The sequence below is a fragment of the Sapajus apella genome, unplaced genomic scaffold (assembly GCF_009761245.1).
Source record: "Sapajus apella isolate SASKATOON/1434 unplaced genomic scaffold, GSC_monkey_1.0 scaffold58, whole genome shotgun sequence".
Taxonomy (NCBI): domain Eukaryota; kingdom Metazoa; phylum Chordata; class Mammalia; order Primates; family Cebidae; genus Sapajus; species Sapajus apella.
Window position 1 is genome coordinate 7,827,263 of NW_022436998.1, and position 25,402 is coordinate 7,852,664.

Consider the following 25,402-nt stretch of genomic DNA (forward strand, 5'->3'; position numbering starts at 1 on the left):
GGCATGATCTTGGTTCACTGCAACCTCTGCTCTCCAGGTTCAAGCAGTTCTCCTGCTTCAGTCTCAAGTAGCTGGGGTTACAGATGTGCACCACCACACCTGGCTAATTTTTGTAATTTTAGTAGAGACGGCTTTCACTATGTTGGCCAGCCTGATCTCGAACTCCTGAGCTCAAACAGCCTGCCCACTTTGGCCTCCCATAGTGCTGGCATTACAGGCTGAGCCACCATGCCTGACCTATTTCATGTCTTTTTTAACGTGTCTTTCATATTTTCTGTCTTTTTGTGCTGTGTCCTGGATAATTTATTTTCCTTTCTTCTGGTTCATTTGAAGCTCTTCTGCTATCTGACTCTTTCATTGAGCTTATTATTTCAAGTATTATATTTTTCAGTTTTAGAAATTTTTCTAGATTGTTTTTCAAATCTACCAAGTCAGTTTTGATAGGTTCTTGCTTATTACTCATGTTTCTAATTGGATTAGAAAATCAGAACCCTGGCATCAACTAGCTGTGTGACCTTGGCCAAATTTTATAATCACCCTGTATCTGTATAGAGGGAACAATATTTATAAAAAGGGAAGAATAGTACCTACCTCAGAATTGTTTTGAGGAATTAATCTGAGTTAAGTGCATAGGCCCTATTGCCAACCTTAGCTTAATTCCTTTAGTTCTTTGCAAAATTGTCGGTTAATTTAGTTGAGTCTTTTAAATATTTTATTTTTTGTGTTCATGGGGTTTAAGGATCTCTTAACCCCACCACATTACCATAAGTCAAAGTCTGAACATCATTCTCAAGAAGAAAATTAAGTCTCATGTCCTCCTTCTATATTGTGTTTGTGAAAACGTAGTTTTATTATGAGGAATACAGCCTTTAGCTTTTCTGGAATGGTTGGAGAAGAAAGTATAACATAGATAAATTTAGGTAACATTAATAGAAACATTTCCCATTAATAATTGGTTTTTATAAAGCTGTGGGGTTTATCAATGGGACTCATGTACAGGTTGCCAAAAACTATTCCGCCTGAGAAATAATACTTAGAGCATTTAGACAATTGGATAGTTGGCCCATGTAAGAGAAAATATCTTAATATTACATACCCTGTCAGAGCTTGGTGTTCAACTATTTTCAGCAGGTGATATAGAGGCAATTGGATGAAGTATTCTCCAGAGCCACTTCCTCCAGAGCTCCACAGTATGATTCTGGTACAGCATAACTTGCAACAGAGTTCTCAGAACCAAAATTCCTTACTGCGCTAATAGCAATTACTGTTTTTATTATGATGAGTTTTGAGTTGAGAGAGCAAACGAAGATGCTGCTGTTTTATTAAACTGCAGTAACTTTTTAACTTTTATTTGGGGGGGAGGTTAAAGTTGATATTATTAATTTTGAGTAATTATTTTAAACATGTTCTACTTGCATGTGAACCAGTTAGCTCTTCTCTAGAATTGTCTTTTCTATGATTATGGATAGAGCCCAGTACCCTAGCTAGCTTTCTTGTAATATGATATGGTCACCAAGGAAACAGAAATAGAGAATGGCCCAGTGAAACCCATCACTGTTTCTGGAAACCTTAGTAATTGATGACATATTCTTCATCTTGAGAGACATGAGACATAAAAAGATAGTGTTTTTAGGGTATTCATTGATAAAGTTTTGAGATATAAATTTAGGTTTGATTATTTTAAATGTGAAATGATAAAAAATTATCTTCACGTTTTGTTTTAAAGATTCTTTTTTAAAGTTTTATTTTAAATCCAGGGGTACATGTTCACATTTGTTACATAGATGAACTTGTGTCTTGGGGTTTTGTTGTACAGATTATTTCATACCCAGATATTAAGCCTAGTACCCTTTAGTTATTTTTCCTGATCCTCTCCCTCCTCCAGATGAAGCTCAAGTCCATTATTTTTAGCAAATGAATGCAGGAACAGAAAATAAAGATTTCTTAAAAGTTGGAACAACTGGCTGAGTGCAGTGGCTCATGCCTGTAATCCCAGCACTTTAAAAGGCTGAGGCGGGTGGATCACCTGAGGTCAGGAGTTTGAGACCAGCCTGGTCAACCTGGTGAAACCCAGTCTCACCAAAAAAAAAAAAAAACAAAAAATTAGCTAGGCATGGTGGCAGTTGCCTGTAATCCCAGCTGCTCAGGAGGGCTGAGGCAGGAGAATCACTTGAACCCGGGAGGGTGGAGGTTGCAGTGAGCCTAGATTATACCATTGCACTCCAGCCTTGGCAACAGAGCGAGACTCCATCTCAAAATAACGTTTGAACAACTAATACCTAAAAGGAGCATTGATTTTGTTGCTTAAGTAGTAAAAAATTACTGTCACTTCCTGTTTTAAATTGTAGCTCATTTGTATTAAACAGAATTAATATATATGTAAAAGTTCTGGTTTTGCTGAAAATCACTCCTTAAAATTTGCTTCTTTATGTGAAACTACAAGTGATTTCAATCACTGTTGCTTTTTCATCATGAGTATCTGTTATACATACTCAATAGACCATATTTTGCTAGTTTTATTTGGATTCCTTGATTCTGTTTTCTAGCGTTTCATCCTCTGTACTGGTTTTTCAGTTTTGTTTTGTTTTGTTCTATATTTTTTCAAATGTTTTCCATTTTCCTTTTTTTTTTCCCCCAAATATTGACTCAACCACAATGCCTTTTGTGGTTTTTTTTTCCGTATTCATTATCTTAAATATTTAGTTCATTCGCTTACTTTTAAGGTTTGTTTTAAATTTGGAAGAAATTTTTTCTTTTTTATTAATTTTATTGAGTTGTAGAAAGTCAATAAAGAGGATGGGCATAATGTTTCACATTTGTAATCCCTGCACTTTGGAAGGCCAAGGCGGGAGGATCTCTTGAGCCCAGAGGTTTCAGACCAGCATAGGCAATATGGTGAAACCTCATCTTACTAAAGACAGAAAAATTAGCCAGGCACAGTGGTATGTGCCTGTAGTCCCCAACTACTCAGAAGGCTGAGGCAGGAGGATTGCTTAACCCCATGAGATTGAGGCTATAGTGAGCTATAAGGGCAACACTGCACTTCTACCTGGGAGACAGAGCAAGACCCTGTCTACAAAAAAAGAAAAAAAAAAAAAGAAAAAAAAGAAAAATAGGTATGAACATTAATATTTTGATTTTAGGACCACTTAACACAAATACAAACTATGCTGTGTGGTGAAACTATTTTTCAAACATGTTTATATTTTCTTCCTCTAGGTGGCAAACTCTCACAGTTAATTGAAAGTAATTGGGCTTTGAGGCTCCTGAATGTCATTCAATATAGAGTAGAGGTAGAATATAAGATTTGAATTATTTCAGAAATGTAAAACCTGTTAGGGAGAAATAAGATGATGTTAGAGTAATGTGTTTCCATGGAATACCATTAAATTTCATTTTGGATAGCAGATGTGTATTGTTACTGGGTTATACTGAAGTATCAACAGTAAAGGTAATATTGATGTCCTTCAGAAATTATCTTGTTTTATGTATCTTTATTTATATTTATGTTTATTTTTAGAGTTCCTTTTTTTTTTTAAAATCTCTACATCCTTTATAAGTAAGTGACATAGACCCAGAAGTTGGCAGGACTGCCAGCATTTTTAAAAAGAATTCTTCCCAGCATTTTGATGTTTGCTTATACTCTGTTATCTTTAAAGTTTGATTACTTGAGATTTTATTTAGCATTGAAAGGATATCACCTGAAGTGCTGATAGTACCATGAGATGATGATGTGAAATATAGAGAAAAAGTACACAATATCTATTACAGTTACCATAATCTTCAGACTTAAGGGGAAATGATTCTTTCCATAATATTATTATTTAAGGACTTGAACTGTCCCCCCACACTTCCAAACTGTATACCCAAGCTATAAAATAATGGCTTTCAGTCATTCAGCATATATTCATTAAGCAAACATATATTGCAAAATACAATATTTTTTTAAAAGCAAATTTTTGTAATTCCTGAGTAGCTATTTGCAACTGAACATTACATATTTTAATTACTAGAAAGACATCAAATGAAATGCATTAGTTTTCCAGTTTTGCTGTTATTTGATCTATTTAGGATTAACTTCAATTTTTACATATAAATAGTTGAATAATAGTGAATTAAAATCAGATTTCTTACAAAGGATTTAGTTAAAATACCACTTAATTTTTTAAACCAAGCTCTAGTAATAACATTCTCAAAGCAGTATAATTGATATATTTAATACCTTCTGTTTTCTTTATATACTTAGGTCATAGTAATGGGAGCTACCAATCGTCCTCAGGACCTTGACTCGGCTATAATGAGAAGAATGCCTACAAGATTTCATATCAACCAGCCTGTAGGTGGTCTTGATTGATATTATGAAGAGTTAAATATTCACCTTTTTATAGGTCTTTACCTTTAATTTTAAGAACAAATATTTTGTTATATAGGACTTATTTATGACAAGGAAGGAATGGGGCAGACACCCTGATGGTTGCTGCTTTGTCCTTTCCACTCTTTCTTATTTCTATCTTAAGATTAGTGTTACTTGCTTCTCTTCAAAGTATATATGTAGTTACCTCAAGTTTGCTTGGCTATTTTAGTGATTTACTTTAGGATGTAGGAAGTTATCTATATAGGAAGATACATAAGACAATCTAAATTATAGTTTGAGTTTAGCATAGAATAAAATTGGAGAAATTTGGCTTAAAGAATTGTTCTGTTTAGAACGCCTGGCATGAAGAACAACTGGGATTTATTTGATTGATTATTTACAGATGTAGTCAGTGCATCCCTGCTAGGATTAATGATTCCAGTGGATATCATAGTTTATAAGAATGCAGATGTTTAGATGGTGTTAAACTAGTTCTGCCTTCTTTCTAGCATTTTTTGTTAGTTAAGAAGTACCCTCTAGTATATGATTATGACTTACCAGTACATTATAATTTTTGCACAGATCTTGAGATCTTGAATTCTGTCTGCCTTCAGATTGCAAAAGAAAGAACAGGTTTTATTAGTAGAAAATATGTTCCATACAATCAGCATGTTACATGTGTTGCCATTTAGAGGGACTTACTGTAATTCCATTTTTAATCTGGCTAAAAATCATTTGTCCCATTTATAGTCTGTAATTTCTCAGATTGGTTTTTGTTAGTAAACTTGATAGTTATGGCCTCTATAAAATTACTCTGATCAACTCTTTACTATAGCTACAACTTTAATAAAGTGGTTAAGTATGTGCATATTCTTGGAAAATTTACCCAATGAAGATTTTAAAACCTGTAGGAGACTATAAAATTTATTTAGTATGACTGATTTTTTTTTTTTTTTTTTTTTTGGAGACAGAATCTTGCTCTGTTGCCCAGGCTGGAGTGCAGTGGTGTGATTTTGGCTTATTGCAATCTCTGCCTCCCAAGTTCAAGCGATTTGGCTCCCTTGCCTTCCTCGCCTCCCAATAAACTGGGATTATAGGTGCCCACCACCATGTCCAACTAATTTTTATATTATTAGTAGAGACAGGGTTTCACCGTGTTGGCCAGGCTGGTCTTGAACTCCTGACCTCAAGTGATCTGCCTGCCTCAGCCTCCCAAAGTGCTGGGGTTACAGGCATGAGCCACTGCCCAGCCTAGTATGACTAATACTTATTGAGCATTAATATGTGTTGGACACCTGCTAGGGTCTGGTGAATGGAACATGGGCCTGGTCCTCAAAGAACTTGTTTTGAAGAGGCAGACACAGAAATAAACAATGTAAAATATGCTTTATTAAGGTATGTTTAAAGAGCCATGAGAGTCTGAGATGACGAAAACTAATATTCTGTCAGGGAAGTCCATGGAATTTATAGAATCCTGCTGGACCTTGAAGGATGGTGGGAATTTGACAGGCATATGAGACAAGGGAGGGCTTTTCTGCCAGAATGAACACAGGCAAGAAGTTGTGGAAACCCTGTTTAGTGGTGGGTTCTAGGGTTAGTTTGATGAGAGCACCAAGGAATATAGATGGAGAGGAGGCTGGAAAGGTAGACTGCTTCTAGGTTTAGGTGAACTTTATGTGCTTTGTACAAGAATTTTGATTTTATTTTGTAAGCAAGATATCAGAACATTTTTCAAAAATTTGTTTACCTCATTGGTTCTGAAGATTATTTATAGAATCTCTGTCACTAAGCCAATAGTACAATGGACAATTAAGGTTTTTTTATTTTTATTTTTAAAGACAGAGTCTTGCTCTGTTAGCAGTACAATTGTAGCCCGCTGTAGCCTTGACTCTTGGGCTCAAACAGTATTTCCATCTCAGCCTCCTGAGTAGTTAGGACTGTAGACGTGTACCACCACATTTGGCGAATTTTTGAATTTTTTTATAAATGGGGGTCTCACTATGTTGCTCAGGCTAGTCTCAACTCCTGGCCTCAAGGGATCCTCCCACCTTGGCCTCCTAAAGTGTTAGGATTACTGGCATAAGCCACTGTGCCTGGCCAGCTAAGGTTTTTGATGTACAGTAGAATAGAACATCAGATACACTAACATGGAAAGTAGCCAGTATTAAAGTTGTAAATTTAATATATCGTGTGAGTAATCAAAATGGGTTGTAACAGGTTTTATCAAATTTATTATAAATTTGTATAGTGTTAACATAGAAGTAGAAACTTTGTAAACTCCTTTTTATTCCATTTTTAGTGAACACACACACATTATAGGTTAGTTTTTTTTTCTTATGTAACTACGATGTCAAAGTGTATGGTTAATCTTAAAACTTTTCTCCAAGTGAAATGTTTAACAAAAAGTATTTATTGGTGATCACACAACATATCAAATTAACCTTCCTACTTAACACACTTGAATTACTGAAAGAACAGGATTTGGTTTGTTTTTTAGGTAATTCGATGTGGTAGTCATTGTAAGTAGCTCTGTTTTGTCAGTGTTTGTGGGAATAGGGATAAGTTCAGCCATGATAGTTTTAAAAAGCATCTATATTGACTATATAGCTGTGGGATTCTTTAAAAGGAGCTAAATGTGGTTTGTATTTATTGTATAATGTAAAAATAGGAATTGTCACTGGGGGAAAAGCATACAAACATGTAAACAAATATATCATCAGCACTAAATAAAAATTCACTAATATAAGTTAGTGGTCAAAAGTTATATGTTGAAATGGAGGAACTCAGAGGTTACTGTTGCCATCTCTTTGAATTATTCATATAAATTTTATGGTAGTGATGAGTTTTTAAGAGTTTCCTACATGAAGGGGAAATAATAAAGATTGCTAAACTATAGAGGAAAGACATTATAGTCATAAATATTCATTTAGTTATTAAAGATTAAAGATGTGTTATTTCCCAGACATTGTACTAGGCACTGGGGATAAACAGTAAGAAGATACAGTTCAGTAGGAAAACCACAAATAATTACTCTACAGTCTTGAATCTAGACCTTGCTTTGACCTCATCAGAGTTTCTGTCATTTCCTGTAAGTACTGAGAGATATTTTAGAAGGGACAAAATATTAGGAACACTAATTGATCTTTTTTTAAAAAAAGATCTATTAACTGGAAATTATCCTGCTTTTAGGCTTTAAAACAGAGAGAAGCAATCCTGAAACTCATCTTGAAAAATGAAAATGTAAGTAGAAGATTACAATTTTTCCCCATCCTATAAATATGATGTTCATAAAGTTATTTTAGAGAAAAATGAGGAAGGAATCTGAGAATGATATACCCCACGTTCCCCAGCCCCTGCAGCCACAGACTGGTACTGGTCCATGGCCTGTTAGAAACTGGGCCGCACAGCAGGAGGTGAGCTGTGGGCTAGAGCTCCACTTCCTTTCACATCAGCAGTGGCACTAGATTCTCATAGGAGCGCAAATCCTATTGTGAACTGTGTATGTGAGGGATCTAAGTTGCTCGCTTCTTATGAGAATCTAATGATAAATGTAATGCACTTGAGTCATCCCAAAGCCATGCCCTTCTTCTCCACTTCTCTGGGTCTGTGGAAAAATCATTTTCCACGAAATTGGTTCCTGATGCCAAAAAGGTCGGGGCACTGATATACCTTTCAACTTGACCTGAATCCTCTTGGTTGCTTATGTAACTCAGTAACTATGGTATATTTGAGTTAAAGATACTTTTCATATGTTTTTAGAGCGATGCATTTTTGTATCTGTACATTAAAATGCTCTGATATTTTCAGACTATTCTCTGATTTTATGTAAGATACATTTGTTTTTCTACAGATTTTGTTGTTGTTGATTTTTACTTAATTGCATATTTTAACCTTTCCTGTGGTCCTGAAAATTGCAATATTTTTTGAAGTTTAAATTTAAGAAGTTATGATTAATCAAAATCTTCAATAGCTTTTGTGTTTAAGGATTTCTTTAAATGGGTTAATATGGTCACATGGTTTAAAAATTAAAATAGTATATTTAACAATATACAGAGAAAAATCTTCTTCCCTCATATTTACCTGTATATATTTCTTTCTTTCTTTCTTTTTTCTTTTCTTTTTTTTTTTTGAAGCAGAGTCTTACTCTGTAGCCCAGGCTGGATTGCAGTGGCGTAATCTTGGCTCACTGCAACCTCTGCCTCCAGGTTCAAGTGATATTCGTGCCTCAGCCTCTAAAGTAGCCAGGATTATAGGCATGTGTTACCACACCCAGCTAATTTTTGTATTTTTAGTAGAAATGGGGTTTCACCATTTTGGCCAGGCTGGTCTCAGTCTCCTGGCCTCATATGTGATTTCTCTTTTATTTATTTTTTACATGAAATATTAATAAAACATGCACACTGTTCTATGCATTGCTTTTTTTTACTTGTCTATGAGATCTTTCCATATTAGCATCTAGTTTCCTTATTCTATTGTCTCTGTTTTTGCACTACCATAGGATTCCATTGCGTGGACATTGTGTAATTTAGTTAATCAATGCCATATTGAAGGACATTTGGATTGATTCTGGTCTTTCACTGTTACAAAAATGCTGTATTTAATAACCTTGTGTGTATGTCATTTCATACGTGTGCAGGAATATTAGTAGAGTGAATTATCCAGGATTGGAATTGCTAGATCAAAAATTAGAGTGTTTATAATTTTGGTAGCTATTGCCAACTGGTTTACTTATATTCCTGTAATAAAGAGTGCCTCTTTTCCTAAAGTCTTGCCAACAGAATGTTATGGAACTTCATGCCAACATGATAGGTAGAAAATGGTTATCTCTTTGTTGTTGTTTTTTTTTTTTTTGGAGATAGCATCTCTCTCTGTTGCCTAGCCTAGAGTGCAGTGGTGTGATCAGTGCTCACTGCAGCCTCAAACTCCTAGGCCCAAGGAAACCTCCTGCCTCACCCTCCCAAGTAGCTAGGACTAGGAATGTACCACTAAGCCTGGCTCATTCATTCATTCATTCATTCATTTTTCATGGGATCTTACTGGGTTGCCCAGGCTAGTGTTGAATCCTGGACTCAAGCAATCATCCTGCCTTGGCCTCCCAAGGCTGGAATTACACACATGAGCCACTGCACCTGACCAAAAATGGTTCTCTCATTAAAGTTTTAATTTGCATTCTTTAATTTGCAATGAATATTGTATGTTTAAGAACCATTAGAATTTTTTTTCTGTGAACTGTGCATTCATATATATTGTCCATTTTCCTATTGTAGTACTCCTTTTTATAATAAATCTGTAAGAATTCTTGTGTATTATGGAGATTTACCCTTGGTATGATTGGAGAATATAGTTTTTTTATTTTATTGGGGTTTTCTTCACCCCCTTTATGGCTTCTGGATTTTGAATATAAATTTAAAGGCCTTTCCCACTCTTAAGTTTATAAAAGAATTTTCCACACTTTCTAAGCTCTTGCTACCTATTTTCCCAAAACTCAATAACTACATATAATTGAATAACATGGTATTCTTCTTTATCCCAAACTTGATATGTAAATCACTGTTAGAACTCACTGCATAAGCTAATGAATCAAATAGATTCTGATAGTGAATAGGCCTTAGTAGAGATGCTACTTTTATCAAAATACTTGTATTTGTATGATTTCCCTCCTTCCTTGAATCACTATAAATCCATGGCTAATTCTTCTCCAGCCATGTCCTACTTCCACACTTCCTATATTTTTTCATGATATCTCATCTGTAAATATTTTAGTTTTATCTCTAAAAGGATTCTTTTATTTTTAACCTAGCCTCATTGCCATGTTATACTTATCAAACAATTGAGAATAAGTCATTATTTTCATTAGTCTATGTACAAGTCTCTGATTATCTCTTTCTAAATGTCTTTATTTTTTTAACCATGTATTTGTTTGACTCAAGATCCATATAAATTTCCTAATTTGCAGTTATTTGATAGTTTTTATGTTTCTTTTAATTTTTAGGTTATAGGTTCCTTCCTCATCTTGCTTCCTCCCCCCGGCCCACCCTTTTAAAATTATTTACTGAAGAAACTAGGTTGAGTTTGTCCTGAATTTGTCCACAGTCTGGGTTTTGCTGATTGCAGAGGAGGAGTTGTTCCTCTGAAATTGGTAGTTGGATCAAGAGACCAGATGAGGTTCAGGTTGGTGGGGAGGAGACACAGGACTATGTTTAAATCTTTAACATAGTTGGAGCTTATCTAGATAGATGATATGCAATATGAATCCAGCTTTGGTTTTGTTTTTCTAGATGGATACCTAGTTGTCCCAACACCATTTTTTTGTGTGTGTGACAGTCTTGTTTTGTCACCCAAGCTGCAGTGCAGTGGCATGATCTTGGGTCACTGCAACCTCTGCCTTCCAGGTTCAAATGATTCTCATGCCTCAGCTTCCCGAGTAGCTGAGATTACAGGCACACGCCACCACACCCGGCTAAATTTTGTATTTTTTAGCAGAGATAGGGTTTCACCATGTTGGCCAGGCTGGTGTCAAAGTACTGAGCTCAAGTGATCCACATGCCTCAGCCTCCCATAATACTGGGATTACAGGCATGAACCATCATGCCTGGCCCATTTTTTTTCCTCACTAGAGATGCCACTTTTATCAAATTCTCATATGTATTGGCTGTGTTTCTGGAGTTTAAATTCAGGTCTTTGTCTTTTGTGTCTTTATGCACCAGTATCATACTGTTTTAATTATTGAGGCTTTTTAAGTTTTAATATCTGGTGTTTCTGGTGAATTCTCATTATAAGAGAATCTTTTTGATGTTGAACTTTTCTGCCCAAAGTCATATATGTCTTTCTGAGTTGTTTACTTTTGTGTTTTTCAGTAGTGTTCTAATGATTTATTTGTTTGTTTATATTTTTTATTTTGTTTTGAGACGGAGTTTCACTCTTGTTGCCCAGGCTGGAGTGCAGTGGCACGATCTTGGCTAACCTCAACCTCCACTTCCTGGATTCAAGCGATTCTCCTCCGTCAGCCTCCCAAGTAGCTGGGATTACAGGCATGTGCCACCACGCCTGACTAATTTTTATATTTTTAGTAGAGACAGAGTTTCTCCATGTGTTGGTCAGCCTGGCCTCAAACTCTGAACCTCAGGTGATCTGCCCACCTTGGCCTCCCAAAGTGCTGAGTTTATAGGTATTTTATTTATTTTTTAAAGAGATAGGGTATCTTAGCAAGCAGTGTTCCATGGAAATTAGAGAGAGAGAGAGATAGGATCTTACTTTGTTCTCTGTTTAGTGTGAGTTTTTTTTAGGATCTCACTGTATTACCCAGGCTGAAGTGCTGTGGTGTGATCATAGTGCACTGCAACCTTGACCTCTTGGGCTCAAGTGACCCTTCCACCTCAGCTTCCCAAGTAGCTAGGACGATAGGCATGCTCTACCATGCCCAGCTAGTTGTGTTTTTAAAATTTTTTTTGTAGAGAAAGGATCTCTCTCTGTTACCCAGGCAGGTCTTGAACTCCTGGCCTCAAGCTATCCTCCTGTCCTGGCCTCCCTAAGTGCTAGGATTATAGGCAGGAATCACCATTCTAGGCCTATTTTCTTAAAATATATCAAAATAACTTATAGTGTATGCAAAAGTTTAAAGAACCTAGAAAATTACAAAGATTAAATTAGTGGTTATGAATCATTTGTGGCGGGGAGCATGTCATAGAGCCCTTTAAGAATGAGATAAAAGTAGTCTTTTCTAAGAAAACTACATTATGTACATGAAATATGTATAGTTTCAGAGAAATTCCTAAAATCCTCCATGTTTTTAGGTAAGGAACTTTGTTTCTAGATAAGAAATCAGTAACTTATATTTTGCCTTTTAATTGAATTTTCGATAACTCTTTCATAGAAACATTGTGTAATCCTGGCACTTTGGGAGGCCAAGGCACCAGAGGTCAAGAGTTCAAAACCAGCCTGGCCAACATGGTGAAACCCTTTCTCTACTGAAAATATAAAAAAACTTGCTGGGCATGGTGGTGGGTGTCTGTAATCCCAGTTACTCGGGAGACTGAGGCAGTAAAATCGCTTGAACCCAAGAGGCAGAGGTCGCAGTGAGCCAAGGTTGTACCACTATACTCCAGCCTGGGCAACAGTGAGACTCTGTCTCAAAAAAAACATTGTGTAGTTGTAGTGCTGTTTAGATAAAACACAGTTGGTAAACCTTTAACTTTCACACTGGTGAAAAGTTTAGAGAAGAAAATAAAGGGGATAGTTAACAAGTTCTATTGAATTAAGACGGCTCTGGTATGGCTAGAAGTTTAACAGATATTAGAAGGTAGTTACTGACAGTTTTGCAGAATTCAAGTTAACCAATGCAGTTATTTAATTTAAACCATTTTAATGAAGGATCCTACTGCATGACTAGAAGTTTATGACAGTTTTGAAATATAATATGGTCTAGTGTAGCTGGAGAAGATGCAGATGATTTACATATAGCTGATTAATGTGAATACAAGTGATGAAATTTAAACCCCTTTTTTTGTAACATAGCCATAATTTACACAGGTTATTAAGTTTTCACATGTAAACTTAAGAAGTTACTCATGTCAGTGCTGGGCATGGTGACTCATGCCTGTAATCCTAACACTTCAGAAGGCCATGGTGGGAAGATCACTTGAGGCCAGGAGTTTGAGACAGGTCTGGACAACATGAGGAGACCTCATCTCTACAAAGAAATTTTAAAAATTGGGTGTGCCTGGCTACTCAGGAGGCTGAGGCAGGTGAATCACTTGAGCTCAGAAGTTCAAGGCTGCAGTAAATGCACCACTGGTAAAGTAAATGCATTTCAGCCTGGGTGGCAAGGCAGCAAGACCCTGCCTCTAAAAAAAATAATAAAATAAGAGAAAGAAGAAATTATGCATGTCTCTAAATTTTAGTATTTAGTATTCTGCTTTCTTAAACAGTACTGTCTTTGTAAATTCTTTTAGAATTATATTTTTCATGGATACAGAGAAAATTTTTTTTTTGAGATGGTCTCCATTTTGTCACCCAGTCTGGAGTGCAGTTGCATGATCTCAGCTCACTGCAGCCTTCCTGGGCTCAAGTGATCCTCCCACCTCAGCCCCATGAGTAGCTGGGACTACAGGTACATGCCACCACACCCAGCTAATTTTTTGTATTTTTGGTAGAAATGGGATTTCACCATGTTGCCCAGGCTGGTCTAGAACTCCTGAGCTCAAGAGATCCACCCATCTCAGCCTCCCAGAGTGCTAGGATTACAAGCATGAGCCATCACGCCTAGCAGATACAGGGAATGTTTAGCATTCTGTTTCTTATTAATGAAAGCACAAAGTATGTCTCTAATTTGTTTTATGTTGCAAAATGTGAATGCTCTCTGGATAATTGCTGACATGAGAACATCTCGTCATTTCCCACTAGTTGGTATTTATATGCTGAAGGCTTACTCTACTTCTATAATATCTGAAGAAAATTCATTTAATTTTGTTAAAATGCCTCAAATCAGTATCACATATATTTATTTAGTAAACGGAGCACTGTCACGCTTATAAATTGTGGAGTTGAATAAGGGTTTTTTAAGTCACATGAACTTCCAGACTTTGAGTTCTTCTCTGAGTAAAAGATTGAAGGTTTTGAAATGATACTGTGTTCTACTCTTTTGCAATTCTTTATTGATAGGTACTCCTTAACATGGTTTGTTTATTTTAAGATAATGGAGTGATTTTGGCTTAAGGTTTTAAGTATAAAAAGAATTAGCACTGATAAAATTTATATACTATAAAAGTATTTTGTCTGACTAAGAGGTAGCTCCTGAATTTACTTTTATATGATATAGCAGAAATTTTTTTTTTTTTTTTTTTTGAGATAGACCTGAGGGTCTCCTGCATTCTAACTGACCAGCCTGGTCATTCTAGCCAGACCGGAATGCAGTGGTACAATCCTAGCTCACTGTAGCCTTAAACTCTTTGGCTTATGTGATCCTCCTGCCTCAGCCTCCTGAGTAGCTAGACACACCCAGCTAATTAAAAAAATTTTTTTTGTTGAGTTGGGGTCTGTATTAGTCCATTCTCAAATTGCTGTAAAGAACTACCTGAGACCGGATAATTTATGAAGAAAAGAGGTTTAATTGACTCACAGTTCCATAGGCTATACAGGAAGCATGGCTAGGAGGCCTCAGGAAGCTTAAAATCATGGTGGAACATGAAGGGGAAGCAAGCACATATTACCATGGCAGAGCAGGAGAGAGAAAGAGAGAGTGAAGGGGGAAGTGCCATACACTTTTTAAGCCATCAGATCTTGAGAGAACTCACTATCATGAGAACAAGGGGGAAATCTTCCCCCATAATCAGTCACCTTCTACCAGGTCCTTTTCCCAATATTGGGAATTAAATTCAACATGAGACTTGGGTGGGGACACAGAGCCAGACCATATCAGGGTCTCATCATGTTGCCCCGGCTGGTCTTGAAATACAATTATAAATGTAAAATGCTTAGAGTACAGAGATGTTATTTAAAAGTATACTATTAATGGTGGATATAATCATAAACAACTGCACATAAGTAAGTGCCATTCTTTCAAGCTGTTTTAAAGTCTGTTAACTTATTCTGCTATTGCTGCTTATACTCAAAACCTTTTTTAACTTGGGAATTGCCTTCAGAGTTGCCTATTGAAAAGAGTTCTCATTATTTCATGGTTAATCTAAAAGCTATTATCTTACAACAAAATGAGCTACTTTAAGAGTGCTTGCTATGTGCCAAGCATTTTGGTGAGCTATACGTTGTTTTATTTAATCCTCATTTCTCTAAGGAGTACATATTAGTCCTATTTTACAGCTGAGGAAACTGAAACCCAGAGAAGTTATGTAATAACTTGCCCAGGATTACACAAAGACGTGATGGAGCCTTCTGTTAACCATTAGGGTATGGTACCTCTTAATTAAATCTTGCTCCCCCAGTGACTGGAATCTTCTTTTCTTTGTTTTCTTATACTTGATTGGTTCATCTAACTGTATCATCTTGTTAGGCACAAGATTTGTGAGTGGGTAGAACATAGGGTGGCCCAACAATGGAGTGATCAAAAGATAGGAGGAAGTGTTGGATGTTTAACATCTCAGAGTATAGTTTGAAAAGCCTTTTAAAGTAGTATATTAAATGTATGACATATTTCAAACATATAAACAAATAGCCTTATTGTCTTCTACCCATATTTAATAGGTAATTTTAATATATTTCCACATTTGTTTCATATCTTTTTTATTTAATTAAGTACAGCATTAAGCAACCACTGGCCACCTCCCACTATCACCATCATTGGTAACCTGCTGTCCAGGAGTTGGTAGAGTGTATCAATCCCGTGAATATATGTGAACAGATGCCTCATAAATGTGTATAGGTATATGTTATTTCTACTCTTTTACAAACAGTAGAAAAATAGATTCTTGTATATGTTTGTCTCCTTAAGGACATGCGATAAGAGTTTTGCATTCACAAAAAATTAAAAACTACAAAGGAAAGAGAATAGAGAAGTCTGACTAGAATCAGACTTAAAGCTTGTATGTCACGGGATAACACGAGCAAACTGAAAAAACAAGCCACAACGAAAATATTTGCAACCCTATATCCATCAAAGGACTAATATCTAAATTATGTACATGTATGTACATTAAATCACAGGTGCTGTCACCAGTCCTAACAACTCACTGATGTGGCAGCACATGAGACATATGTTAAAAATCTTCTAGTATTGTGAATTTGTCCATTTTTATATGTAATTATGTAAATTTTTGCTGTATATGTTTTGATGCCATGTTACATGTATGTCTACAAGTACAGAATTGTTATGTTTTTCTAGTGAAATTTTTTCATTTTATAATGGCTTTTATTCTCAGTTATGCCTTTTGACTAAAAATCGGATGTAACTAGATTTTCTTTGTTTTTATTTCAAATGTAACACAAAGTCTGTTTTTTTACCCTTCAGCATAAGTATGTCTATTTTAAACCTAAAATAGCTACATTTTGGGTTTTTTTTAATAAAATCCTTTACCAGCCCAGTTTAGTCTGTTTGCATTTGTGTTGATGATTCATAAATTTGGATTCATTCATTATTATTTTAATGCTTTCCATGTGTTATGCATTTTCTTTACTTTATTGTCCCCCTCTAGTCCTGAGTTCATTAATACTACTCTTGTATTCTTTTTTCTGTTTTTCTCCCTTCGTCTGTTGGTTCAGAAATTAGACATTCTTTCTCTCCTTAGTGGTACCTTTGTTTTTTGACATACATAAATAAAGTCTAAGTTAATAATATTTGTACCCCCTTTTTAATGCTGTAATTGTTAAAAGAATGCCTTAATGTAGATGTCTCCTCTGTCTTACATGTTCTTGTTGTTTAGCATTTTAGCTCCACTTGGTTTCTGTGCCCCATATGATTATAATTACTATAATAGTGATTATTACTACTATTTATATAGCTAAAGTTTATTTAGATTTATCTGTGTGTTTACCATTTGCTTTGCTTATCATTGCTGCTTGCACTCCTGCCCTCTGGGTTCAGTTTTCTTTTTATCAAAAAGTATACGCTTTATCTTCCTGTAACCCTCATGTCTAGGAATGAGAGAGCACTGTCTCAGTTGCAGAGCTGGCAGTATTGTCTCACCTTCAAATCTCTTTTCCTTGTGTAGTATTGCTGTTCTTTCTTAAACACTGTGTCTTCCACAAATACAAATGGGAATTTAGTAAATATAATACAAATACAAATGGGAATTTAGTAACTATAAGGTGGTATTTCACATCAGAGGGGGAAAGTAAATGTTGCTGTGACAAGTGATGAGCTAAATAGGGGAGAAATATAGCTGGACCTCACTGTATTGTGTTCAAATCCTGGCTCTGACCTTGTTTACACCTCCAGGTCTCATGATTCTTATCTGAAAATGAAATTGATAGTTTCTGAGAAGATTAAATTAGAATAATACATATTAAGTGCTTACCCCAGTAAATGAGACATAAGAATTAATTACTAGATAGTAGTCATAGGTTTTTTTCTTGCGTGTTTTCGCTTCTTAATCTGTACATAATTTTAATGTGATTAGACTCTCTCAAGTCTGTTATGTGGCTAGAACAGCCATTTAGTTGGCTTTACGGTAAGCTGATGTTGGGGAGCAAAAGTATAGGTACTAAATTCATATTGAGATAATAGAATACCTAGTATTACCGTTAAAATGAATGTTAAGAGGTTTTTTTTGTTTGTTTGTAATCGACTCTGGAGTTAATGATGTAGGCTGTTTGCCAAGTACTGTATGTTGAATATATTACAGAAAAATGTCACCTTGGTACCTTCTTGAGAGACATCAAAGTGAGTCCAATAGTGTTTGAATGTCAGTTCTTCCCCATCACTCTACAGTGTATCTAGTAAGAATTGTCTTAATCATAAAGACAAGTAATGAAAATGATTTCTAACTTCTAAGCTTTTATGGTTTAAAAAAAAGCTTCTATAAACTAAATATACTTTAATATTTCTCCTCCCATGCTGTTATAATATGCTTAATTTTCTTTAAAATGGGTGTTTGGTAGTGTCATTTGCAATATATTTATTTTTGTTTTCTAAGCATGTTTTTATATTTGTTTAAGGTGGACAGGCATGTAGACCTGCTAGAAGTTGCCCAGGAAACGGATGGGTTTTCAGGAAGTGACCTAAAAGAGATGTGTCGAGATGCTGCCCTCCTCTGTGTTAGAGAATATGTTAATTCTACAGCAGAAGAAAGGTATGTTATTTTGACTTGATTTTTAATTCTTGTGAAAACCTTTTAGAGCTTTTAGGTTAGTTTCTTTTATTTTGCTTTATATTAGAAACACTGCTTATGAAATAAAAGGTCAATTTGAATGATCACCACCACCCTCAACTTTGTTTATTGCCATTTTTCCAAAGCAGAGTTCTAAAAATGAAGCAGGGCAGAATTGTGGGAAGGGTCTAGAATGAAGGAGGAAAAAAACTGAATTTCTTCTGATGATCCATGGAAATTTCACATGTAAATGTGAGGGGAGTTAGAGGTATTGAGGACTAGACCTCAACTTGTTAATGAAAATGTATTTACTAAACAAAGAAACCATTTATCACTGCAGCAAATTTTACTTGAAACCAGTTCCAATAATTGAGCTCTGGTGAACCATGTCCTTTAAGGAAGTTTCCTAAAAGGCCACTTGTCCAGAACCAATGTTATACTGCATTTCTTTTCAGAATATTGTCCTTCAGATGGACCTTCTAACAATTTCTGTGATTGTTGGTGAACCCCAGTGTACTTCTATGGGTTTTGTTAAAGGAATTCAACAACTTTTACCCCTTTGTTTCTTGGTCTCCCTTCCTAGGGTTTTCACTCCTTGCCTGTGGTATTCATATATTTAGTTACAGTGTGTTGCCGTAGCAAGCTTCCCGAAACATGTTTTGCGGGGCTGTTTTGGTGTAGAAAGGTCTGCGTGAATGCTACTGTGTCAACCAGTAGCTATGTGTGCAGTGGTTCTGGACTCATCATCATTAGTGCACTCTCAGAATCTACCTTCCAAAGGTTTTTACTTTTATTTTATTTTTGGAGACGGAGTTTTGCTCTTTTGTCCAGGCTGGAGTGAAGTTGTGCAATCTTGGCTCACTACAACCTCTGCCCTCTGGGTTCAAGCAGTTTTCCTCCCAAGTAGCTGGGATGATAAGTACCTGGTTAATTTTTGTATTTTTAGTAGAGATGGGTTTTCGCCATGTTGACCAGGCTGGTCTTAAATTCCTGACCTCAGATGATTGACCTGCCTCAGCCTCCCAAAGTGCTAGGATTACTGGCATGAACCACAGCTCTTGGCCAGGTTTTTATTCTTAAATATAAGATTAGGAGGAGAAGTAACCAACCTGTTAGTAAATTTTGCTTATGTAAATTGCACTAATAATGAAAGATCTGTTTTTTTTTTTTTTTTCCTGCCTCAAAGCCCTGAAAACTTTATTTCAATATGAAAAGCCTGGCTAGTTTTATATTGCATACTGAATTTCATATTTTATAATTTTATATTTCAGTATGAAAAATCTGGATGGACTTGGGCTATCATAACTTTTTCCTGAATGTTTTTAAATTACAAAGGAGCCATAATATTCTGAATTTTGTTTCTCATTAAAGTAGGGAGGATTTGGATTAGTTGGCTTTTATTGATAGTGAAGAACTTTACTCTCAATTTGTAAAAAACAAAACATGCATGTAAGTATAAAGCTAGGAATGCTACTTTTTAATTCCATTTTTTATGGGAATAACTTGATTTTTTAAATTGGAATTATAGTCCCATTTCAATAAACTATATAACATTTTTTACCTTATGTGAATATTCTGTACATATATTCTAGATATGAGGTCTTTGATTGTAGCCAGTCATTTTAGCTTCCTACTACTTAGCAGTCAGTGCTTTTAAAAAATTCCTTATGATTTCTGTATGAGTAGATAATTCCTGGAAGAATTTATATGAAGCTGTTCATTGTGGTTGTCTTTAGGGTCTTGAATGGTAAAGAGATTCCATTGTTATACCCTTTTCTACATTTGAAAACAAAATTCTTTTTTTACCACATGCATCTCTTTTAAATCTTGGTAAAGTATTTTAGGGAGGTGTATTCTAAAGTTATTTGAGTATTTGATGGTTTTGTTTGCATTTTAGCCATGATGAAGATGAAATCCGGCCTGTTCAACAGCAGGACCTGCATCGGGCGATTGAAAAGATGAAGAAATCAAAGGATGCAGCATTTCAGAATGTTTTAACACATGTTTGTTTAGATTAAGAGTAAAGATCATTTGTACAGTTCAGTGATCTAGTTTGGTGTGTCCTCTTATCAGTTAGTGGAAATAGAATGGAAGGAGTGCTCTTTAAACAATGAGGGAGCTTAATGTTTATGGTTTTATACTCTGAATTCTAAGTTATTGAGTTACAGTTTTTACATAAATGGGATTACTGTTTGTCAAAAATCATGAGGAGGAACAGTTGAATCCAGCCTGAACTTGGGTGCTTGTGTTTGACCTCTTTAGCCATATGTTGTACAGCCTTATAGAATCTAAGCTGGTCTTAAAAGTCATAAATGATTCATTGGGTCATTAGTGAGGAATGGGGATGTGGTTAGGTGCTGGTTCCTAGACATGTGAGTACGTGTTTGTGTGTGTGTGCGTATGTGTGTGTATATTAAATGTATATATCCACACATTTTATATTGACATTCTGTAGATATGTTTGAATACAGAACCTTTTTTTTACCCTAACTACTGAATCCCAGAGTACCAAATAATATATAGTAAAACTAAGGTTTAACGTTGTGTCAAAAAGGTACAGTGATTCAGCCATTTCCGTTTGTCATTTGTTTCAGTCTTTTTTAAGTTGGATGTTTTTCTTTCTGCAGTTGATTAGTTGGATCCTCTGCATCTTACATATATACATGGGCTCAATTATTATGTTTGTCAGGAAATAAAAATACTGGTTAAATGATCAGCATTGAATGGTTGTTAGGCACTCATGTGTTCAACACTGATTTCAGCTTTCTGTAAGCATACTGAGTAGAAACTTTTTTTAAAGTACAAATTGATTTACATGAAAGTGGATTAGAAGGCCTTTCAAAAGAATGGGTTTGAAAAACCTCAGTGCCCTTTAATACATGTACATTTCTTTCCTTTCTTCATTTAATGTAACATATGTCTGTTCTAACTATGTTTCTTAAAAATTATTTTAAGGTTATATGTTCTTTAATTATGGTCAATTATAATTTGGTCACCAAAAATGAAATAATAGTTTAACAGAAGTAGCTGTTACTAAGTGTGCTAAAAATACTCATTTTGTTATTAATTTTAGTTTTCTTAGTATATCATAAATTGTGCCCTGGTCAAGTACAAATGTACATATCAAAATGCCCATATTGTATCCATCTGTAGTCATTTGATGTGAATTATTTGTGAAATTTTTTTGTTCAAAATATTACTAACCAGAATTCTGTTATAGGCACCTAGACATGCGGCATGAGGAAATCGGCACAAGACAATCTTGAGGTGCCTTCTGAATCATCAGATTAAATTATGCTTCATATGTTTTTGCTTTTACGTATTTCTTTAAAAGCTCTCAATCTTTATTCATGTGTTACTAGATTAATTTATCTGATAATGTTTCTCATAAGAATCTATTAGATTGTTTATTCTTCAGTTGCACTTTCAATGGTGGGGTGGAAGTTTCAGGTGAACACTGGATAACAAAAAGCAAGTTATAGAAGATTGTGAAGAGGTTGGAAAAATCGAATACAAGATACCAAAAATGAAAAAAAAAGTGTCCCATTTTGAATAACTACCTTATACTATTATTTTATAAATGTGTAATAAAGGGGTCCCTCTTTATTGGTTGTTCTCCATTTAATCTTTGGTCTTTCTCAGTAATTTCAAATTTTCTGGGTTTTTTTGGTTCAAAACTTGTGTTTAGACTTTATCTTGCTATGGAGTTTTTATACTTTTATAGCACATATCCTAGTATCTAGTCATTTCTGTTTTAATGTGAATTTCAGTAATCATTTAACTTTAATCTGATGACTTATTAATTGAAAATAAGGAGTAATGTATACTGCCACATGTGCTTTCTTTTTGTCTTCTCTTAAATTCACAGTGTCCATTAGGAGTGGTTATTAAATTTTTTTGTGGTTTTAATCATGAAACAAAGAGCAGTATACTAATCCCAGCAACCATGACTCATGTAGGCATGTTAAGACCATAAAATAATTCAGGAAACTATTTTCCTGATTTTTAAATAATTTTTAGTGTTATGTGACATGTATCCTTCTGTTTTAGACATGCATTTCATATACACAGTTGAATTCTGGATTCTAAGATAATTCATTTTGGGTAATACTTAAGAGTACTGGATCTAGAATCAGACTTCCTGAGTTTAAACTCAGGCTCCCCATTAACTATGCGTCTGTGAGTCCCAGTTTCTCATCTGTAAAATGGGGCAACAGTGGCACTTATTTTAAAGGGTTGGATAATAAGATAATGCATGTAAGGCACTCAGCATAGTGCCTGACACAGAATTGCTGCTCAAACCTTAGCTGTCATATTAATATTGTCACTTTTGCACACTGATGCACATGTCCTGTTGACCAGGCTCATTCTTTAAGCATTCTCCAAGCTTAAACCACTTCCATAATCCCTAGGCCTGTACTCCAGGGATTGATACTGAAAGGACCACTTATGTCATGTTTCTCTAAAAGCATCATTGCTGTCAGACTTTTGATAAGTCTGATGTTTCTCAAGCTATTTCCAGGCCATTTTCTGTATGGTTTAGAAATGAAGTATTTGATTCAGTTCAGTATCTCCTTTACTATGTCTCTCCTTTTGATCTCAGCCAACCCCCCCACCTGCAGGTAAACCCAGCACTCATGATATTAAGAGCTGGGTTGGGGTAATCTATTCTGTGTGGATCATAATAACCTAACATTATTTAATAGCTATAACTTACAGGTTTAATGCTAGATGAGGATGTCTCAAGCTGTGCTTGTGTAAAAATGTCAGCTGCATCATCTCATTGGTAGGAATTTTTTACTGGAATTATGTTATTGTGGGAAAATGTTAACAGATTTCTTCTGGATAAAGAAAATAAATTGGATGATACATATTTTATGTTTCTTTTTAACTTCTCTTGAAGTCAGAATATTGAACAGAATTCTGGTATACTGAATATATATAGTGCATGACTGAAACTTCAGCACCAACTGGGTGCTTCAGATAAAGTAATAGAATAATTATATCTAGAGCTGACAGAAATCTTTACAGGGCCTTCATTATTAAATTTGTTACAGATTTAGTTATCAAAGATAGAGCTCTCCAATCTTTTTTTTTTTTTTTGGTAAGGCTAAATTTCTCTTTATTTACAGCTATAGGAAAACATTCTGCCTAAATCATGATGTTCATGAAAATCATATTGACTAGAACTTGAACCTTATTAAATATGGGCTTCTAACCTAATTGATTAAAGTGTGATTGTCATATGACAAATGCTGTGTGCAGATGATATCAAACGTAAAAGAAACCACTTAGCAATGTGAATAGAAACAGAAAACATCCTAGTTACATTGGTGTAAAGTTTATACTATTAATGGCCCATAGGGTCTCATTACTAAAACATTGAAGTGAGAGTCTATTTTTGTAATTGTCTAATATTTACAGTTATAAACCTGCTGAGAATACTTTCAGAAACTAGCTTTTGTGCTTTTAAGTTGGTTACAGTGAATGTTAGTGTTGGGTGTGGTATGCATCAAGGACACAGGTTTGTGAACTGTGACAACTCAGTTGTAAACTAATGCCAAGTGCAACTGTAGTCCCAGCTGCTGGAGAGGATTACTTGAGCCCAGGAGGTGGAAATTGCAGTAAGCCAAGATTGCACCATTGCACTCCAGACTGGGTAACATAGTGAGACCCTGTCTCTAAAAATATATATATATATAAAAAATTAAAGCCAAAATATTGAAATAGTTACTGACATGCAGATTTGGAACTGAGAATAGAACACAATTGTATATACCCCACTGTGCAGAAAATAGCCTCCAGAAATTCTAAGAATGACCAAGGTAACTCAAATAGGGGATTGGTTGTATCCGGTAAAACAAAATCATTTGCAGTCATGTCTAAGGGAGATGAGGGTCATCTATTGGGTCATAGTCATAGATTTATAAAGAATACCGGTTAGGATTCTGTTGGTAGCAACCAAATCTAGCTAACCTAAGCAATAAAGAATTTATTTGAAGGATAAGATCAAAGGGAAGCTAAAGAACCAGACTTAGGATAGAAACTTAGCCCTCAAAGGTTTTTTTTAAGCAGAAATTGCTCAATAATCTTGCTTTTATTCCTCATGGATTAAATGAACTCCAGCTGCTTACAATGCCCATTTAAGATTTAAATGTCTGGACGTGAGTGTGCAAATTCAGGCAAAAAATCACCCCTGGCAGTCTCAGAGCTTTGAGAGGACTCGCCAGGAACTACTTTGGCTTAAATGGTTTGAGGCAAAGCAGCTGGGTTTACTGATTCATCAAGACTAAATGCAAAAGGAGTGGTAATTTATTCAAAGGAAATTGTGGGGAAGACTGTTAGAGAAACAAAATCTGACATGACGGAGTGGTGACTTGAAGCTGTAACTGGAATATGTTGGGTGTTGGGTATATACTAAGTGAAGGGCAATATTATAGCAAGTGGACATGCTGGACGTATGAGCAACTTATGTATGTGGTTTGTGTGGGTGGGCCTTCAGCGACTCTTTCTTTGGATCCCATAAGCTCCATTTCCACTTGATGAATGCTACGTGGCTTGTCCATCTCTGCCTAGATGGATAGTGAACAACTTTGCATGGTGAGCAAAGGCTATCTTCTGCAAATGAAATCTCTTAGGCAACAGCTATCAGAAGAGTAGCTGTGGTAGTCTCTGTTTTAGGAAGGTGTCAGAGCTTTATCTGTCTTTTGTCAGATAAAGGGGTTTCAGAGAAAAACCTTTGCTTGCATCCTCTGTTTACCTTGCTAAGGTAGATAGTATTTACATTTCCTTTAGAAAAGGACAGCTTTTCAGAGCTATTCATGCCTGCAGTTCTCAGAATAATCAATTTAAAATATGCCAAAGAAGTATATTCTGGGGTGGCATATTCTGGCTTCCTTGCCATTAAAACTTTAGACATAAGAATTGGCTGACCTGGTGCCTATCCAGTTTGCTGGTTTCCTGCCTATAAGGAAAGTTACATTGAAAACAGTGGTAGACCTGAAAGTCACATAATAGAAAACAGGAGGATAAGGAGAAAATGAACTTGCTATTCCCAAGTAACCAAGATATGTTTCTTCTTGCGGGGAAGACGATTGGGGAAAATATTGTGGCTTGATAAAAATGTTGATAGATATATAAGGTTTGCCATCATCTGACTAAATGATATCATATGCCTTTCAGGGTCTTTGAAAAAGATCCTGAAACAGTTTGGCATACTCCCTCAGCAACACTGACATCTTCGTGTATTTACATAGACATTTCTGAACCACTTTGTCCTACTAATTGGCAC

General features: G+C 35.4%; 1 protein-coding gene and 1 long non-coding RNA gene across 4 annotated transcripts in view; one reads left to right on the forward strand and one right to left on the reverse strand.

Annotated features, from left to right (window-relative positions):
* The window catches only part of ATAD1 (ATPase family AAA domain containing 1), a 52,914-nt gene extending 29,930 nt beyond the window's left edge, over positions 1-22,984 (forward strand). For 2 of the 3 annotated variants that reach the window (XM_032245612.1, XM_032245613.1), the window contains exons 7-10: positions 4,247-4,336; positions 7,544-7,594; positions 17,960-18,093; positions 20,009-22,984. In XM_032245612.1, the coding sequence (XP_032101503.1) occupies positions 4,247-4,336; positions 7,544-7,594; positions 17,960-18,093; positions 20,009-20,129 (396 nt within the window). In that variant the 3' untranslated portion in view covers positions 20,130-22,984. The remainder of the gene's footprint in view (positions 1-4,246; positions 4,337-7,543; positions 7,595-17,959; positions 18,094-20,008) is intronic. The other variant, XM_032245614.1, reaches the window with a different exon arrangement.
* Positions 3,118-5,102, reverse strand: LOC116528385. Its single transcript, XR_004259003.1, has 2 exons — positions 4,913-5,102; positions 3,118-3,332 (listed from the first exon to the last, which is right to left on the reverse strand). It is a non-coding gene; the product is annotated as an uncharacterized LOC116528385 (long non-coding RNA).
* Positions 22,985-25,402: the final 2,418 nt, after the last annotated feature.